Below are 20,761 nucleotides of genomic sequence, written 5' to 3' on the forward strand. Positions count from 1 at the left end.
AATTGGTTTCCATACAACAGCCAGTGCTCATCCCAAAAGGTGCCCTCCTCAATACCCATCACCCACCCTCCCCTCCCTCCCACCCCCCATCAACCCTCAGTTTGTTCTCAGTTTTTAAGAGTCTCTTGGGGCGCCTGGGTGGTGCAGTCGGTTAAGCGTCCGACTTCAGCCAGGTCACGATCTCGCGGTCCGTGAGTTCGAGCCCCGCGTCAGGCTCTGGGCTGATGGCTCAGAGCCTGGAGCCTGTTTCCGATTCTGTGTCTCCCTCTCTCTCTGCCCCTCCCCCGTTCATGCTCTGTCTCTCTCTGTCCCAAAAATAAATAAACGTTGAAAAAAAAAATTAAAAAAAAAAAAAAGAGTCTCTTATGCTTTGGCTCTCTCCCACTCTAACCTCTTTTTTTTTTTTTCCTTCCCCTCCCCCATGGTCTTCTGTTAAGTTTCTCAGGATCCACCTAAGAGTGAAAACATATGGTATCTGTCTTTCTCTGTATGGCTTATTTCACTTAGCATAACACTCTCCAGTTCGGATGTTTTCATACTTTGCTTATAGCTATGTGAAATGTACTGGAGAAATATATAGTTAGAACTCAGTAATTTTTTATTTAAAACATACATATCAAAATAGAACAATATTAGAACTATAAATGTGAATGAAGATTTTCGGCATTACTGTCTTCAAATTTATTTTCATTGTTAACTAAGTAAAAGTCTTCCAGAGTTCCCACAGACTTTTGCTCACATCTCTTGGTCAGAACTGTACACATGGTTATGACGAGGCATAAAGCAGCTGAGAGAGCAAGCGCCTACCCTGGGACTGGGCACATGATTACTTTAAATAAGACTGCAGTTCTGTTAGTGTAGAAGGAGGTTAAATAATAGCAGTCAGGATTTAGTCAGGAGATGGAAGCTACCATTAATTTGAATGGGGACAATTTATATATAAATAATTGTTACCTGGGTTACAGGTGATTCATTTCTAATGGGGTAAAAGAAAATTCTGTGATTGTAATGGAGATAGCAGTTGTAGAAAGTGATAAGGAAGGAACTTAGAAACCTGGAGGAGGATCCTGAAGGCTGAGAATCAGACCCCTGAGGAGGGAACACTACTGCTGCAGGAACACATTGCCTGCCTTGCTGTGGTGTGGAGGGCACCTGCTGAGGAGCAAAATGAGCCAAATTGGCTGTTGTGAATGCTGCTGCCATGTCCCTCACCTCTGAGCCCCAGCATTCACATCTGCTAGCCGCTGTCAGGAAACAAACTGGTGGAAGGAAGGCTGTTTCCTGCACCCTGTATTGTCAGAGCCAGACCACAGGCCAGCTGGCAAAGGAGAAACACAGTTTGAAGGGTCTAGCTCCACTGTTACAAAACGTGGCAAAGATGGTGGGTTTAGATGGAGCTGAGAGATAATAAATTAATAATGGACACAGGCCATGCACTAACAGAGCTGCACAATAATTAAGTTCTAAAACAATTAGGCAGATTCACATTGGGGGAAAAACTACTTAATTCATATCAGAGTTCTTGAGTACTCAGTAGCATTCGAAATGGCCACTTTACAATGATAAATGAGAACAGAGGTAGTGTTTAATTGGAAACAATGTCCATATATACTTGTGTACTTTTTGTATTACTGATTAATATGAGCTATTTTATTTTAGTGGTCCAAAGTTTGGGGAATATCCAGTTATAGTGCTTTTGTTCATTCTTTGTTTTAGGATCCTTATCTTGACAAGTTTTTTGCTCTGGTTAATGCTCTGGACGAACACATGTTCCCAGTCCGAATTGGAGACATGCGAATCATGGAAAATAACTTAGAAAATGAACTGAAGAGCAGTATTTCAGCACTGAATTCATCTCAGTTGGAACCAGTGGTCCGATTTCTTCATCTTCTGCTTGATAAACTGATACTTTTAGTTGTTAGACCTCCTGTCATTGCTGGCCAAATAGGTAATTGACTTATGTTTGGGGAATTATGAAATTTATAATTGTACATTTCTAACTTTTGCAGAAATAGAACATGATTTACTGTTGTTATCTGTAATGACTGTGTTTGATTTGGGGGAGGAAAAGATGGGGTGTTATTGTTTCTCATGCCAGAAAAGAGCTTTCTTTTTGTTTCCATAAAATGTGCCATATACACCTCAACTCAGATTATGGAAACAAATTCATTTATTTATTCATTCAGCAAATATTAAGCATTTACTATGTGCCAGATGCTGATAGGTTGTATCCAAGGCTTATTATTTCCTGATTTTAAGGATCTCACAGACCAGTTTGGAAAACAGGCAACTAGATAAATGATTTTGCATTTTACATGATATGTGCTCTATGTAGCCTACATTTTGACTCATTTGCTATCTTCTATTTAAAAATGGCTTTTTTCATCAACTCAAAATCTCTATATTCTCATTTTCTTCTGTGTTGTTTTGGAATTAGAGGTACTCCTGTTTCCCACTCTTTTTCCAAGAGTTATTCCTCTGCTTGTGCTAAGAGCTTCCACCCAAATCCTGCAGAGTAGTTGAGCTTGTAAGAAATTTCAGCTAACGGGTTATAAAAATTTTGTGTTAACTGGTTGCACAACGGAGAGGAATGTTCAGCAACTTGGGATTTTTTATCTTAGGGCAGACTTGTCAGTAGAGGTGATTCTTGGGTCAAACATTTTAAAGATGAGTAGGAGTCTGACAGTTAAATAACTAGTCCAGGGAGATGAAATAGTATGTGCATGGTATACAGGCAAATAAACTGGGAAATTTGGGGGGAATTGTAAGTAGTCACAAATTGGAGGGTTGGTGATTGGAAATGATATTGGTGGTGAGAGAGAGGAGATGGGCTCTTCCATGATGACACTTAGGGAACCGGGACTATTATTCTATAAGAAATCAATAGCTTTTGAAAGGTCTGGTCTTAATTAGGGAAGTAATGTGACCCAGTTTGACTGTCACAAAGATGAGTGTGCTGCATGGAGATGGGTTCAAAGTGGGAAATCTGGAGACAGGAAGACAAATTAGGAATCTTACAGAATTTCATACAAAAAACTCTGAACTCCTGCCAAAAAACAGGTGACAGTGAGATGAAGAAGAGGGGTAGGTCAAGAAATACTGAAGAGCAATTGTACAGAGTACTGTCAAAGGAGTCGTTCAAGATTTTAAGAAAAAAAATTAGCATCGTTCATTTTTGTAGATTATGTAAGTAATGTAATAATGATGGCACTAGTAACAAACATTTGCCCAGCACTAGTTATATGTCAGCAGTTGTACTGTGTGCTTTATTTATATTAATGTATGCATTCCTCACAACTCTGTGTCTAGGCATTAGTACCACTATTGTACAAATGAGTAGAGTGATGAGCACAACGCTTGAAAATTTGCTAAGGATTCAAATCCAGGCAACTGACTCCAGAGTCCCAGTCTTATCTACTAAAGAAGTGTCCACTGGTGAAATTGACAAGAATAGTTGTAGTCAAATAGTGGAAGTGGAGACCAGATTACAGAGAATTAAGTTGTGCATTGTACATGATGAAAGGAATATAAGAGAGGCACCTGGGTGGCGCAGTCGGTTAAGCGTCCGACTTCAGCCAGGTCACGATCTCGCGGTCCGTGAGTTCAAGCCCCGCGTCGGGCTCTGGGCTGATGGCTCAGAGCCTGGAGCCTGTTTCCGATTCTGTGTCTCCCTCTCTCTCTGCCCCTCCCCCGTTCATGCTCTGTCTCTCTCTGTCCCAAAAATAAATAAACGTTGAAAAAAAAAATTAAAAAAAAAAAAAAGAAAGGAATATAAGAGTATACACTGCTCTTCAAAGAAATTCAGTTAGAAGAGGAACCAGGGTTGATTACAGCATAAAGATGGAGAAGTTTGAGCATGTTTATGTGCTTTGTGAAACTAGTGGAGTGCAGAGAAAAATAAGATATAGAGGTGCTAAAAGGTTTAATTAATGAAGCAAGTCTGTAGGACACAAGTGAAGGTGGAGAGATCATTCTTCTGTATAGGAGAGGAGCACTATTTCTTTTGGAAGGGAAATAAAAATGGTTTCAGATTTGGGTAATAAAAAGTTGAGGACTTGATAAATTTGTACTGTGAGATAAAAAAAACAAAACAAAACACAAAACAAAAAAAACCGCAAGATTTCCTGAGAAGGGAGGAAAGTGAACCTGAGTTTTGAGAAGGATTCTGATGGTTTGGAATAGCTACTGTGAGGAAAAGGAAAAGGAATTAAGTAGAACACAGGTAAAATTTCTATAGCCCACTTAGGCCTCTGTGTCTCTAGTTCCTTTTCTAGTTCCATATATATATATATATATATATATATATATATATATATATATATATATATTTTAGTTCCTAAATGACCACTTTACTGGATTATTCCACGTTTAGGAAAACTTAGGCCTCATTTCTGTTCATAATTTCCTGTCTTGATTAAATAAATCCTAGATTCTGAGGCTTCATTGCTCAAAATGGCTGTTTGTTTTATCCATTTATTCAGTGTGCTACCAGAATTTTCCAACTTTTGCAAAATTCTTGTTACTTACTAACTTGAATGACTGGGTAGGTATTGCTTAGCCTGGTATTTAAAATGCTATACAGTCTTACCTCAACTTTTTTTCTAGCCACCTAGTCCTTCTACTGACTCACTCATGTCAGTCAAATAGCTAATTCACTATTCTCTTATGATTTGAAGTTGTTATTTTTAATAATCCACTTTCATTGTTAATTTTTTAAAAACAAAAGTAACATCTGCTCATTGTATGTTAATTTAGGTTTTCAGAGTCCCCTTTAAAACCAGAAGTGACTTTTCGAAGGTGATACACAAGATAGAATTTTTTTTCTTATGTGCTTTGTATTATTTTACAAAATAATTTCTGTTGGTTGATGTTTCTTTTTTTTGGACTAGGCAAACCGATCCAGTGTTCATGTTAAATTAGTAAAATTAGTGTTTTAAAATCTTTAGAAAAGGAATTTTGCTTCAGCTAATAAATACATCATTAAAATCAACATCAAATATCATCTTTATCCTCTTACTGTGTATAATCACTATACTTAACACATACAGAGATGACAAAACCTTGATCTTTTTGGAATTTGCAGTTTAAAAAAGTTAACACAAAAATATTTTCCTCCTTCTTAAAAGTTAATCTAGGTCAAGCATCTTTTGAAGCCATGGCATCAATTATTAATCGGCTTCACAAAAACTTAGAAGGAAATCATGACCAGCATGGCAGGAACAGCCTTCTCGCATCATACATCTATTATGTTTTTCGCCTACCGAATACTTATCCTAATTCCCCATCACCAGGTATTTTATTCTTTTTATTTGAAACTGTCTTGCATAGATTGTATGTTCATGGCAAGTCTGAAATAATCCAGTAGTCATAGTGGGATGCATTCATTCAACAGTAGACATTTATTGAGTGCTTGCTAAGTGGCATGGACTATGCTAGGTGCTGGAGTTAAATGGATAACTAGCTTACATATTCAGGCATCATTATTTATACAGCTTCCTTTAATTTGAATGAGAGCTTGGTTGACTTAATTCTTGGAAATGAATCTTGAAAATTAGTTCTGTTTCTCTGGAAGCATTTTATCCTTCTCTGTTATGGTAAGATAAATGGACTGTTATTTTGTCATCTGGAATGCTGGACACTGAAGAAGAAATGGGATGGTGTAGTAGTACCCTGATAATCATGTGAAACCTACAATAATATAAAAGATTATTCCCTAGAAAAGTCCTGATCTCTTCATGGCAAATAAAATATATAGCCTTTCTGAATATCAGGACCCAAAGTGGTTACTTGCTTTTTGTATGACATTGGTGGTGGTGGTGGTGGGGGGGGGGTGATGAATGTTGTAGTTTGAATAACTCTTTAGTTCAGTTAGTTAATGATTGTGTTGTGCATACCTTTCAACCTGCTCACATCTTTGTATGAGTCCTCATTCATCACTAATGATAATGATAAGTGCCCTTTTCCAGCTATTGGCAATATTAACATTAATAATGGTGATAAATAATTATGACATTCATTATGAAAACTAGGCATAATAGTAATCTGACTCTAAGTTTTACCTCATTTTATTTCTTAATTGCAAAAAGAGAAATAATTGACTCATTCTGGGTTGTAATTTCATATCTTGATTTTGAAAATTCTAGTACTTGAGGCTCTGAATGTATATTGTGGACTGTATATAGTGCTTCTTCATTTATGCTTTCATTCAGTACACTATTAGAATTCCACAGATTTTGCAAAACATCTTTTTTACATACTGACCTGAAAGACTGTGTAAATTAATTAGTTGACAGGTATGTGTCATTTGCATACATGACACTCGGAAGGATTTCTTTAGGAAAATGGAGATCAATTATGGATACAATTGTGGGGTATTTTTATGTTCATAGAACATGGTTGATTTTAGACTAAGAGGAATTCTTGCTTTTATAACTTGGGCTCTTAGAATTATCTGGAGTATATATCTATGTCTGTATATCATAAAGATGCCATTTTGTTACAGTTCAAATTCTTGTTGATGAAGACAGAGAAATAAAACATAGTCTTGTTGGGCACCTGGGTGGCTCAGTCAGTTAAGGTTGTGACTTCAGCTCAGGTCATGATCTCACAGCTCATGAGTTCAAGCCCCACATTTGGCTCTGTGCTGACAGCTCAGAGCCTGGATCCTACTTCAGATTCTGTGTTTCCTCCCTCTCTCTCTGCCCCTCCCCTGCTCATATTCTGTCTGTCTGTCTCTCTCTCTCTCAAAAATAAATAAATATTTAAAAAAATAGTCTCATTTAAGAAATGTTGACAGTAAATTGGCTGTTCCTCTAGGACTGTGTATCAAGGACAGAGTAGGAGAGGTGGGAAAAAGGAAGAGCCATTAGCTGAAAAATTTGGGGTCCTAGATACCCTTATATTTAAAGTGAAAATAATACATGTGTATGTGTGTGTTTTCTATTCTTGCTGCTCATTGTACAAGTAATACATAGTCAGAAACATTGACACGATCACGATTTTATCATTGTGTATGGTTTTGTCCACTGCTATAAAAGTTTCTTTGTGTAGCTATCATTAAGTTTTGAGTTTTTTTAATTTATAGTATTTTTCATTTAGAAATAAAAGCAGTTCATGATTTTTATGGATTTTTGTAAAGTAGCAGAGATTTTTTTCAGGTCCTTTCCTGACTGATTTTCTTTAATTATGTGCTGTTTTATATACAACTCTAGGTCCTGGGGGTTTGGGAGGATCAGTGCATTATGCCACAATGGCTCGATCTGCTGTGAGACCTGCAAGCCTTAATTTAAATCGTTCTCGGAGCCTTAGTAATAGTAATCCAGACATATCTGGGACGCCCACGTCACCAGATGATGAAGTACGGTCAATCATCGGCAGTAAGGTAAACTGAAGATAGTCATCTGTACATTTTTGATTTTCGGTTTATGAACAAGTGAGCAATGTCTAATTTTAATTTATCCTTATTTTAAAATGTATTTGGGTTAGTAATAGGCAAGAAATTGTATCTTTCTGTTCTATCACTATCCACACTGAGTGTTTCATGTTTCTATTAAATAAGCTTGCTATTACAAACTGGTTTTTACATTCTGCTCAAGAAAATCTGCCAAGTTCAGAAATTTGTCCAGGATGACCAGTCTGTGTAACTTACCTTTGTCTGTGTGATACTCCATCCTGTGAAAAATGACTAGATTAATTTCCTGTAGAATTAAAAGATACTTATGTGACTGCTGTGTAGAGGGACACGACATCATTGATTTAAACTATGGACCCCCATCCCTTCTCTGAAAAATATCAAGAACATTGATTAGGCTTAATTGGTAATATAGCTACCTTTCACATGGAAAACTCTATAGAAAATTCACCAGGACACAAAAAATATGATTTATTTAATGCTGGTTAATGGTTATTTCAGGTAACAAGGGAGAGGCCAGCTAGTTTAACATCCAGCTATATTATATTTACAGCATCTTTATTGAGCCCCCTTAAAAAAAATTAAGGAATAATTATTACCTTTTTATAGGAAAAGTACACGAATAACTCAGTTTAAACAAGCTGGCAAAAAGAATGGTAAGACTGAGGCCAATAAATCATGGTATGTTGTGTTTTGACCAAACCATTCAAACATATATACCATTGTTGTGGAATCATAGCCAACTTCTCTTTGGCACTTTTAGCCTGTTAACTAGGATCTGAGGAAGAATTAATGAATATGTTCTACAGTCTGTGTTTAACCCCTAGCCTGAACTGTAATAGATCTTTGTGGTTTTTTTTTTTTTAACAGTCTGGGTTTTTTTATGTGAAGTATTTGAACATTGATCAGAAACATCAGAAATACTCATATCTTTTCATACAGCTATAGAAATTTTACATTCAGAAGCTTCCAATGAACTTCAGCATTGTTCATTTAAAGTAACAACTAATTTTTAAAGTAATTGCTCACAGATCAAGAATATATTTTGTAGCCTTATATTTTAAATGATAAACGTGGATTTCAATAACTTAAAGATCCATGTAGATGTTACTCTCTAATTAGACAACTTTGATTTTTTGTGAACTGCCCAAGAGAGTGATGTGCAGAAGTATTTACATGGGATTCTGAAGGCAGAGTAACCTGAGGAGTATAGCAATTGTAAATGAGAAGGCTCCCCAACAACCCCCTGCATATAAAATTTCCACCTTTAGAAAAAGAACTGATTTTTTATCCTTGTATTCATTCTTGATCATATCTCAATGTCATAGAGGTAGTACTTAGCATTATTTATATACAACTCTAGGTCCTGGGGTAAAGAGTAGTGTAAGAGTTATGGAAAGTAAAGAGTTATGGAAATGAAAAAGACCATTTTCCTCAGGGTTCTATTTTTAAAATGCCTCTTAATTTCTGTTAAGATTTGCATTATGCCTCACCTAGCATGATTCTAGAGTTTTCCTTTATATGATGTATTTGATTGATTATAATCTCAAGATTTAGAATAAACTTCTACATGTATTGGGATGATTATTTGCCTTTTTTCCAGTAGTTCATAAAATGAGACATAATGACATAAACATCTGATGATCTGTAGTGTAAATATAATGATGTATATATATAAACTTCTAAGAAAGCCATCATAAGATGAGAATTTGTCTTATGACAACACAACCTCATCCTACTCAAGTTTTATTTAAATAGATTTCATGTTTTCTTTCTTTTTTTTTTTTGCTGGAAAATTTTCTGATAGTTACTTTATTTTGGACTATCATTTTACTCATAATTGCTAATGATAATGGTGTATAGTTTTATCTCCTTATTAAAATTGAAAGGAATCTGAAGTTTATTTATAACTACTATTTATTTATTCTGACTTCATTGGCCTTTCCAATCAAGAAACTCTTTTTTGAATAATTTGGTCTTTCCACCCTGCCTCAGCCATGGTCATGTCCTAGATGTTGTCATTACTAATAACTTTAACCTTCATAATCTCGATTTCATGCATCTTGTTCTTTAACTGTTTGCTCCCGTTTTTCTCTCTAATACCCCAATTCCAACAAGTTCTTATTTCTCTGCAAACTCCCATCACTTGATCTGATGACCTTTTACTGTGTGTGCCTCAATCCCTTAGTATTCTTTCTTCCAAATTAGCTTGCTTAAATTCCATGACCAATCATTATAGTTATCCCTATTATAGTCAAACCTCAATTGCCTTATCCTTCTGTTATTTCATTGTACTTGCTTAGCCAAACCTCCAGCCATAGTTGAACTCAGTCATCTGTCTGTGCCATGTCAGCACTTGTGCCAGTGAACATGACTTGAGAAGTGTCGTGATGACTGCTCTCATTTGAATTTAAAAGCCATGGACCTCCACAGAGCACTCAGTGCTGTCAGGCAATGACACTGTATTTCTGTATTCCATTTACTTTCCCACTCTCCCCAGAAAAAGGTTTCATGCCTTCTTCCCTTACCTGCCCACCAGTCCTCCTTCTCACTTTATCTCCTACCTCACTGAGAAAATTGAAGCCATCAAAAGAATACTTTTATAGACTTTTAAACCACATCTACCCACCTACTGCCATCTACGACTACCCACTACTTAATATAGTATTCTACTGTAGATGGACTGTCCAGTTTTGTGGATCCATTTGTAAACAAGCTCCTGTCCCCTCTTGCTTATTGGAATCCTCACTACAGCAATTGTCTCATCTCTGTACTACATCATCATTTGCTCCCTATCTGCTAAAACATCCCATCCACATGCAAGCATGCTAGTATTTATCCCATTTTTATTTATCCCAAAATCTCTCTAGTATTTCAACTGCTAGCTTCCTCACTATTTCTCCGCTACCTTTTGTAGTAGAATTCTTTGAAAAAGTTTCCCTAATTCAGTCAGGTATTGCTCCCATCTTCCATGCAAACTGCCCTTGTTTATGTCACCAGAGCTCTCCATGTTGCCAAATCTAGTGGTTAATTTTCAGCGCTCGGCTTACTTGACCTTATAGCAGATTTGAACATAGTCACGTTCTTTCCTCCTTAGTTTATGTACTTGCCTTTCAGGCTCTGCACTCTTCTTAGTTTTCCTTTTACTTTACTGGTTATACCTTTTCAGTCTCTGTGGATTCTTCTTTCCCTGATTTCTTAATCTGCAAGTGCCCCAGGCCTCTTTCCTTATTTCTCTTGTCTTTTCTCTTTTCTCTCTATACTCACTTGCTTGATGTTACCAAGTTCCATAGTTTTAAATACCACTATGTGCTAATGACTCCCAAAATTATATTTCCAGTACAAACCTCTCTCTGAAATTGTAAACTTAGCTGCCTTTCTGAAATCTTTTTATTCAGATTTGGATATATGCTAAAGGTGGAATCACTGCTCGCTCCCTTTACTGCTACCATTGGTCTGAACTACTACCGTCTCTTTCTCAATTAATGTAATAACCTGAAAGATGGTTTTCCTACTTCCAACCTACACTCTCTTCACAACATAGCAAACAGAATGCTGCTTTAAAAACCTAAGTCATAGGGGTGCTTGGGGGCCTCAGTTGGTTGAGCATCTGACTTTTGATTTCAGTTCAGGTCATGATCCCACAGAATCGAGCCCCATGTTGGGCTCCGTGTTGAGCATGGAGCCTGGTTGAGATTCTCTCTCTCTCTCTCTCTCTCTCTCTCTCTCTCTCTCTCTCTCTCTCTAATCGTGCCCCATGTTGGGCTCCGTGTTGAGCATGGAGCCTGGTTGAGATTCTCTCTCTCTCTCTCTCTCTCTCTCTCTCTCTCCCTCTCTCTCCCTCTCTCTCCCTGTCTCCCTCTCTCCTTCTCTCCCTCTCTCCCCCTCCCTCTCTCTCCCTCTCTTCCCCTCTGCCCTTCTCCCCCATTCATGTGCACTTTCTAAAATAAAATAAAAAAAAACTTTTCTTAAGGTAGTAAATGTTATGAGACAAAGAAACAGAATAAGGGGATCAAAAGCCCCCAGGACAAGACTGAAGAGAAAGAAGGACTGGTTATACATTTAAATAAGGTGGTCAAACCCTGGGATCATGACCTGAGCTGAAATCAAAAATTGAATGGTCAACCAAATGAGCCACCCAGGAGCCCCACATTTACTACCTTTTAATGTGGCATATAAATTAGTTATTATGTTTGTTTACCTTTATCAGAGTATAAGCTCCATGAGGTCGGGCATAGTTGTTGAGTAGTGTATCCTAAGCACCCATAATGGCCAGGATGTTGAAGATGTGTGATAGATATTCAATAAATGAATATTAGTAAGCATAGAGATCTATTACAAGAATAACTTCCTTCTTTAAAAGTTATGTTTTTGTTTGCTTTCTTGCTGTCAGCATTAATTATATATTTAATTACCTTAAAAGATTTGGCTTTATGAAAGTTTGTTTTCATAATTTATTCTTTAATGTAAAATGCAGAACTCCTAAAATTCAAGAATACTTAGTAGGATTTTATTACTCTAGTGACTGTAAAATGAGATTTGCGAGATTTTCTTCATAATTATCTTACCAAAGCTGATCTCTTTGCCCTAGCAATACTCTTTTAATGTTCAATTATGTAAATATATTATTATAACAACTGTCAGTTTTATTGCTTTTAATCAAATGCCAGTGCAATTTATGTAGTTAAATAGTTTCTTTGTAATGTGTCATCCCCTATTTTTAAATTTATTTTTAAATACTGAGAGCTTATTATGTGGGCACTATGCTGAGAACTTGTGGGTACCAAGCCAAATCTTTGTATTCTAACAAGAATGTTGATGTCCTGTCAAATACAGTATGAGCCTTGCTCAAGGAAGGAGGCTGTCTGTACTTACGGGACAAAATACTGTTACAGAGATTCGACAAAAAAAAAACCCCACTTTCATGCACATGTGCACACATTTGGTTAATCTGTTCTATATTAGTTGAAGATTAGTAAACATAGTTATGACAGTAGTAAATGTATGTGATGAATTTGTTTACCTAAGGGTGGTTTGATATAATTCTTAGCTTTATAACAAATTATGGTAATTATTTGCTTTAGAAAACAATTGGTCACAGGTTTTCTTTGAATAGTTAGCTTTGACTTGATGTAATTATAACTGTTCAGTCTCAATATTGTGAATATAATATACAGTTAATGGCACAAAGAGATTTATTATTTATGCTCACATTATTGATTAGCCTGTGACTTAGTTTTAAAGGAAATTAAGGAATTGAAAAGTGAATTTAAGAGTATGGAAAAATTATTGGTATTGTGGAAATTTATGGTAGAGTGAAGAGCACAGTTGTAATTTTGCAAAAATCAGATACTTATGTATTAATTTTATAACATGAGTAGTGGTTGTAAAAATTATAAATGGCAGAAAGAACTTTATACAGTGGAGAAACCTAACTTGGGAGTCTGGTGAAAACTTTAGTTTTAACATATTTGAAAAACATTTGCTGGTTTGCTTTTATTTGAAATAACATAGGGTTATGAGAAGGTAGGTAATTTATTTTAAATGTGATTACATAATGTTACTAGTATTTGAATATTGTCTTTTACTTTGCTGGGAAGCATTTAAAAAAACATGTAGAAAGTTTTTGTTAGAACTGTTTCTTTTTAGGGCACGTGGGTGGCTCAGTTGGTTAAGTGTCTGACTTTGGCTTAGGTCATCATCTTGCAGTTTGTGAGTTCAAGCCCCACTTTGGGCTGTCACTGCAGAGCCTGCTTCAGATCCTCTGTCCCCTTTTCTCTCTTCCCCTCCCAGGTTCATGCTCTTTTTTTCTCTCTCAAAAATAAACATCAAAAACAAAACTATTTCTTTTTAAGTTTATTTTGAGAGAGAGAGCAAGTATGCATGCACACACTTATAAGCGGAGGAGGGGCAGAGAGACAGAGGAGAGAGAGAATCCCAAGTAGGCTCCATGCTCTGCTCTGGCCTGACAGGGGGTTCAGTCTCACCTCTGTGAGATCATGACCTGAGCTGAAATCAAGAGTCAGATTCTTAACCTACTGAGCCACCCAGGCACGCCTGCTAGATCTATTTTTTGAGAGTTTTCTATATTTACTTCCATATTTATTCTTTTTTTTTTTTTAGGTTTATTTATTTATTTTGAGAGAGTGAAGGAGAGAGCACGTGTGTGTTGGGAAGGGCAGACAGAGAAAGAGAGAGAGAGAGAGAGAGAGAGAGAGAGAGAGAGAATATCCCAAGCAGGCTCTGTGCTGCCCCTTGGCTTAAACTCATGACCCGTGAGATCATGACCTGAGCTGAGATCAAGTGCCGGTCACTTAACTGACTGAGCCACCCAGGCATCCTTTAGTTCCATTTTTTAATTTGATCTTTGCAATATGAGGGAGACTATCATTATTCTTTTTTATTGCAAACAAACTGAAAAAGAGATTAGGTAATTTACCTTAGATTTTACAGTTAGTAAGCAGTTGAACTTGGATTTCAACTTCACTCATCTTACACATTCAGTATAAAAAATGAGTGGAAATGGGTGATTATTATATCATTTCCGTCAGTCTCTATTTTTAGAACAATAGGGCACATATTCTCCCTAAAACCTAAGCTCTTGAGAGTTAGTTTGTCTTCCCTCCCTCACTCTCCCTAATCCTCATTCCCTCCCATAATACTGATACATGGGCTTCAATCCCAGAGATTCTTATTTGTTTAGACATAAGGCCCTGCACATTTTTGTTGTTGACCTTCCCAGGTGATATAAATGTCTACACAGTTGATTATTATTGTTACTACTCTTGTTTTTCTTTTACCTTTCCTTTGGTGCTTTCTGGTTTGGGTCCATACTGACACCCTATTTTTTGTCTCCTTGTATTGGGCTGTCTTCTTTATTCTTACTCCAAGAGTCCTCTTAAAAAAATCCCTTACAACTGGCTCTAGTTCTTTTAGCAGATTCCAGGCTACAGCCCGGGTTGCTGAATCAGGTTTTCTGGGGTTGGGGCCCAGAATCTGAATGTTACAAAACTTCCCAGTGATTGTAATGATCAGTCAGGCTTAAGACATTAAAACATCCCTTCACCTGGGATCATAACTTCTTTGAGAGAAGAACAGATGTACTTCTCTTCTGGCCATACACATTAGTAGCATGTTAACTTCAATGATAGTAATGATGAAGATATAATTCCTGTAGATAGTACCATCATAATGCTTTTCTTTATAATATTTATATAAAATAGTAGCCCATTATGTTTCATTTTAACAGTCACTGTAAAACTGAGCGCAACTCCAAATCCACCATCATTTTTAGGGAGGAGCAAATATTAGTCATCCTATTTATTTTCTTAATTTTTTCCTTAATTTTCTTGCTTGGTTTCTCCTATTGGTCCCTAAAAGAAAGTGAAAGAGGAAGCAGGGTCGAATAGAATTATGGAATATCAGTGCACAGAAGTTTCAATCATGACAAAATGAAAGTAAAGTCTTTTAGACAAGAATGATTTTCTTCTTACATTTTTTTTCCTTTTAAATCCTAGTTGGTTCAGAGGAAATAGTCTGTTGCTAATTTGTGCCATCTTTAAAGAGAGTTTGGGGGGATGGTACTATGGGAACTTTAGTTGGTTCTCTAAGGTGATCCCTTTACATAAAGAGAAATTATCTTTAAATGCTATACTTAATATTTGTGATTTAAAAACAAACTTAATATTTGTGATTTAAAAGCCACCTGGGTGGCTCAGTTGGATAAGCATCTGACGTTGGCCTGGGTCATGATCTCATGGTTTGTGGGTTTGAGCCCCACGTTGGGCTCTGTGCTGACAGCTCAGAGCCTGGATCCTGCTTCTGATTCTGTGTCTCTCTCTCTCTCTCTCTCTCTCTGCTCATCTCCTGCTTGTATTCTGTCACTCTTTCTCTCTCTCAAAATTGAATAAACATTAAAAAAATTAAAAAAAAACATTATGTAATGAATGTAATTTTGGTGAACTAATACTTCTAGGTGCCTAAGAATTTTGGTTGCTTTAACAGTACTAATTAAAAATATGTTTGCATTGGAAAGTCTGGATTTCTTTAGGAATAATTTATAGCATGCCACATGTAATATTTCTTTCCTTTCCAACTGCTTTCTATTATATGCTTAGGGTTTAGATCGCTCCAATTCCTGGGTTAACACTGGTGGTCCAAAAGCTGCCCCATGGGGATCCAACCCCAGTCCAAGTGCAGAGTCAACACAGGTGGTGTTTATATTAGAGGTTTCTTTATTGGCTGCTGATGTTTCCCTTTAGAACGTTACTTTTTAGTACATACTATGATTTCAGTGGCTTGCTTTTTAATCATTAAAAAGTGTGTATTTTTGTTTACTTAGCACATTTTCCCACTACTATGCATGAATACCACCAATTGTACCAGTAATGCTCTCCTTTCCTACTTCCTGTCTTCTTTCCCTTCCCTCCTTGTATACCCTATCAGTATTTCAGTGCCTGCTGCTTATGCAATCAATGGCTTTATAACAGTTTCTACTTTAGGGCTAGTACATCTTTAGTAGGAATTAAAAAAAAAAAAAATTGGTATGGAAAAAACCTGACAGTTTTCCATTGGCTTTTGGTTTAAAGTGTAGCTGTTGTATCATTTTCATTCAGCATTTACTATCTTGTCTTTTTTTTTTTTTTCATAATTACTGACTGGAAATATTGGTAACAAACTGAAATTAAATCTGAACGGTATATAATCCCATGCTGTAAGATTTAGTACCAGAACCAAACTGAATTTTAATTTATATTGTGTTGCAAAGTATGAAATTTATTTCTAGATTAATTGAACTAGGATTTGCTTACTTAAGTCAAGTTGCTTGATAGCTACTATTGCATGATACCTCAAAATATACTTCTCATTTGTGTGTTGGCTTTGGAGGAAAATGCTCTTGTTCTGGAAGAATGTAATTCCATGGTTAATATCGACAGTGTTTTATATTTGAAGTATATGACAAAACCGAATAGTAGGTTTTGATCCTACTGGAAAGTGGGAGAAACCATTCTAATCTTTTAATTTTCTTTATTGAATATAAAATTCTTGATTTTTTGATCTGAGACCAGTGAGAAGTATGTTTTTACTTTTTGCTTTCTCTTACTAGATGTGTGCATGTGTATAGATCACAGAGATAAAAGTTTCATTCTTTGCAGCACTCTGAATTTATATAGTGGTTAAAATACTCTTTTTACTAAAAATATATAGAAGCCATTTTGATACTTCTAACCTACTGTCATTAAAGCAGCTTAAAATGGTGAAAATTAGATGAACAATAAAACAGTTGTTGAAAACACAGTTAAATGATTTTAAAAACTGTATGTAATCCTTAAGCTGCAAAGTCATCCATAGCAGACTTTAATGTTATCTCGTCATTCATCCACCTTCACTCCATAGGCTATGGATCGAAGTTGTAATCGTATGTCTTCGCACACAGAGACGTCAAGTTTCTTACAAACATTAACGGGACGCTTACCAACTAAAAAGGTAGATTCATATGAAGACAATCCATATAGGGGGAAAATTCCAACAGTTAAATAGATGTAAGATTTCTTTAAGTAAACCAGTATGTTATAATAATTGCATTTAAATTATTTGTTTAAAAATACCTTTCAGCAAGCTCTGCTTGTCTGATGCCTTTTTTGGGCATACCACTTCAGTGTATGCTCTTTTATGCTATTATAATGTTTATATCTTTGGGATTGACTGTTTGAAATCAAATTTGATCATCAAATTTTAGTACCAAAAAAATGTATCAACTCTGAATTCTGTTTCTGTAACTGCTTCTGTTTTGTGTTTTAAATTTCCAGGGAAAGGAAGATGAGTTAGAAAAATTATCACTCTTAGTAAGATATGTTGATTTGCTTCCCTTATGCACAGTTTTGTTAGTCCTTTTTCATATTGATATACACTATTTTGCAAATGCTTTGTATGCATATCCATTATAAGGCAGGAGATTTCTATGTTTATAAAAAGACTTCAAATACCTGAAAACTTGAAAATTAATGGCTTACATCAAAAGTTAAAATTTTTAAAGGTATTTCCTAAATTGTACCAGCAAAGTTCATGAATGTATTTGCATATGTTGAAATATGTATTTAAGGCACAGACAAGATAGTATTTGTAACTGTGAGTTTTTGGTCTAGTTTCTGTTTGCAGGTACAATTTAGGAGGCTATTTTCCCACCTGTCCTTTTAAAATTACATTTTACTGCAAGATAACATGTAATTTTTTCAGCTGTTCAACATGCCACTGTCTTACATGTATAAACAGCCGTTTCGTTAATGGGTGTCCTCACTGCATCATTGAATGGTTCACATGCCTTATTTTGCTTACTCCCATTATATCTTCATTTGTAATTGCATTATTATTTGGTTTGTGTTATCAGCAGATATGACTTTGATAATAACTTTGGATTTACTTCTGGATAGCTTTTTCATGAGGAGCTGGCTTTGCAGTGGGTGGTTTGCAGTGGCAGCGTTCGGGAGTCAGCTTTGCAACAAGCCTGGTTCTTTTTTGAGTTAATGGTGAGCAACCTACACACACTTTTAATATTGTTTTCCTTAGTTAACAACTTTGTGCTAGCTCATTATTTTCTCCTAAAAATCTTTTTCTAATGCCATCACATGATTTGACGTGTGTGTCCAAGACAAAATTACGTGTGTTACATCTCTAAATAAACACTGTGGACACTCGGCACAATTGAGGTGGACTTAGGAACCTCTCGTTAACCACTTTTCTAGAGATGGCTGCAGAAGCAGCTATCTTTTTAAAGGAAACGTGGTACATTGTTCTTTAGTCTGAATGTGGCTACTGTATGATGGCGGTATTGTAGACTTCATCCCAAACAGATAAAAAGAGCTTTATAAGGTACTCACTGCTTTTATGGTTAAAAAGCTCTTAGGGAAATGCCAGTTACAGCCAAGAAAAAAGAAAAAAAAGCCCACAACGCTTGTCACTCAATTCAATAAATGGTATTAAAAACAAACAAATTAATATCTTAATAAATATTTGCACACACATAAACACATATATACACAAAAGCAATAAAAATTTACCGAGTGCATACAGTGTGGTGGCACCGCCCCTGTGAGCTGCGTGTTACCCAGGCACAGAGAGATTAAGTAACTTATTGAAGTTGATGTAGCTTCTAGATAGCAGAACTGTGATTCAAACTCAGGTGTTCAGGCCCTAGGGATCTTCCTGTTCAGCCTCTAGAAAGCTGAAGTCCTTGAAATTTTTCCTTGCAAAAGAGAAATGTGTACAAAAATAAGAAAACAAAACAACAAAAGAATGGAAGAAACAAAAGGAGTTTTCAGAGTATATCATAGGATCATTCTCAGCATTGAATGTTGCCTATATTAGGGATAAGAAGACATTTTTTCTTAAAGATTTACTAATCTACAAAAGAAAATAAGTCAGGGACCCTATGTAAGTGATAGGCAGCTAATTTTGTAATTCTTGTGCTTTTAGTATAAGATCACATTGAAATTTTGACTTATTTTTTGAGTCTTATATGTATGTTCAAATTCTTTAAAATAGTCAAAAGGCTGCAGTTTAAGTCTTGGCTGTGCTTTTTACTAATTGTTGAAACTTGGCTTCAATTTCCCTGAATTCTCTATTACTGTTATCACATTGTTGTGTTAAGAATTGATATCCAGAAGCATTTTGTACACATAAATCACTTTGTTAATTTTGATCTAATATCTTAATATTCATATTGAGTCATCAGTAATTCATGTACCCTCACCCTATGTTACTCTATGCTAGAGGCTGAAGACACTGCAGTGAAGTCAATGTGTTTAGGCTGTTAGAGCTGCAGTTTGCGGGATATGGAATGTCAAAATGTTGAGTGGTGGAAAGATTTCATTTAAAACAATTTTAAAGAGTGAAATTTTTTTCTGTTGATGTTCATAATTCTTTTCCTGTTGATAGCCAGGAGAATTTTACAGAGGTGATGCAGTGATTGACTTGTACAGTGTGTCATATTTCTTGGGAGCATACAAAATATTGCAGGGAAATTTTCAAAATACTTGAGGAGCTAAAAGTATTTCGGCTATCTGTTAAATCACTCAGCAATTTGAAAAAATAGCCCTAATGTGATTAGCTGTTAATTACATCCATAAGAAATTAAACTAATGGCTTATTTATTTTTTCAGGTAAAGAGCATGGTGCACCATTTATACTTTAATGATAAACTTGATGCACCAAGGAAAAGTCGTTTTCCAGAACGATTCATGGATGACATTGCTGCTCTTGTCAGCACAATTGCTAGTGATATAGTTTCACGATTTCAGAAGGTAATGATAACTTTTTTTTAAATTGAATCTCTTTCAAGCTCACATTAAACTATCATACTTTTATTTGTTTTTGCTTTTTATTCTGTTTTCCAGGACACAGAAATGGTTGAGAGACTCAACACAAGCCTTGCATTCTTTCTCAACGATCTGCTGTCTGTTATGGATAGAGGATTTGTCTTTAGCCTTATTAAGACCTGCTACAAACAGGTAATGTGTAGTTAGTAATAATTAACAATTAAATACTGTGTTTGTTGTTTCTAGGGTTGCAGCTAAGAGATCTTCAAGAATACATTCATATACTGATGTTTTTATTTTATTTTATTTTATTTTTTAATTTTTTTTTCAACGTTTTTTATTTATTTTTGGGACAGAGAGAGACAGAGCATGAACGGGGGAGGGGCAGAGAGAGAGGGAGACACAGAATCAGAAACAGGCTCCAGGCTCCGAGCCATCAGCCCAGAGCCTGACGCGGGGCTCGAACTCACGGACCGCGAGATCGTGACCTGGCTGAAGTCGGACACCTAACCGACTATGCCACCCAGGCGCCCCTACTGATGTTTTTAAAAAGCAGTGTATTTTTGTTAGTAAGAAAAAAGTAAATTTCATTTGTTTTATAAGGCTACAGGACAATGGCAAGCTGGTACCTGTGCAGCTGACTTTTTCTTGGGTTATACTGGCCCACTCATGACTCTTCGATTCCCATTCTGAAACAGATCATCAAGTCAGTGGTCTAAATGTAAAGCATCCCCCAAGATGCCATGCAAGAGTAGCAGTTATACTGAATGAACAGCCACGTGAACTTTTTTGTGTATTTACTGGGTGATTTTTAAAGCAGCTTCATTTTGCTTTGTATTCCTTCTAATGTAGACCTAGACATTGTAGAGCTTAGAATCATGGACAGATGTTTACCCAAATCCCCAGTGTCATTCGTTATGTTGTTTTTACTAAACTAAAAACATCATAGGAGTGCCTGGGTGGCTCAGTAGGTTAAGTGTCTGACTTTGGGTCAGGTCATGATCTCATGGTTTGTGAATTCAAGTCCCGTGTCAGG

The 20,761-nt window shown here is 36.1% G+C and overlaps 1 protein-coding gene across 1 annotated transcript in view; it reads left to right on the forward strand.

Annotated features, from left to right (window-relative positions):
- The window catches only part of DOCK7 (dedicator of cytokinesis 7), a 225,709-nt gene that overhangs the window by 137,377 nt on the left and 67,571 nt on the right, over window positions 1-20,761 (forward strand). Inside the window, exons 20-26 of the mRNA XM_047085104.1 lie at window positions 1,717-1,948; window positions 5,127-5,291; window positions 7,212-7,381; window positions 16,808-16,897; window positions 17,842-17,937; window positions 19,570-19,710; window positions 19,804-19,917. Coding sequence (XP_046941060.1) covers window positions 1,717-1,948; window positions 5,127-5,291; window positions 7,212-7,381; window positions 16,808-16,897; window positions 17,842-17,937; window positions 19,570-19,710; window positions 19,804-19,917 — 1,008 coding nt within the window. The remainder of the gene's footprint in view (window positions 1-1,716; window positions 1,949-5,126; window positions 5,292-7,211; window positions 7,382-16,807; window positions 16,898-17,841; window positions 17,938-19,569; window positions 19,711-19,803; window positions 19,918-20,761) is intronic.

This window comes from Lynx rufus, unplaced genomic scaffold (genome assembly GCF_022079265.1).
Source record: "Lynx rufus isolate CCGP_SWC_20201006 ecotype Redwood Valley unplaced genomic scaffold, mLynRuf1.p SCAF_2, whole genome shotgun sequence".
NCBI classification, from domain to species: domain Eukaryota; kingdom Metazoa; phylum Chordata; class Mammalia; order Carnivora; family Felidae; genus Lynx; species Lynx rufus.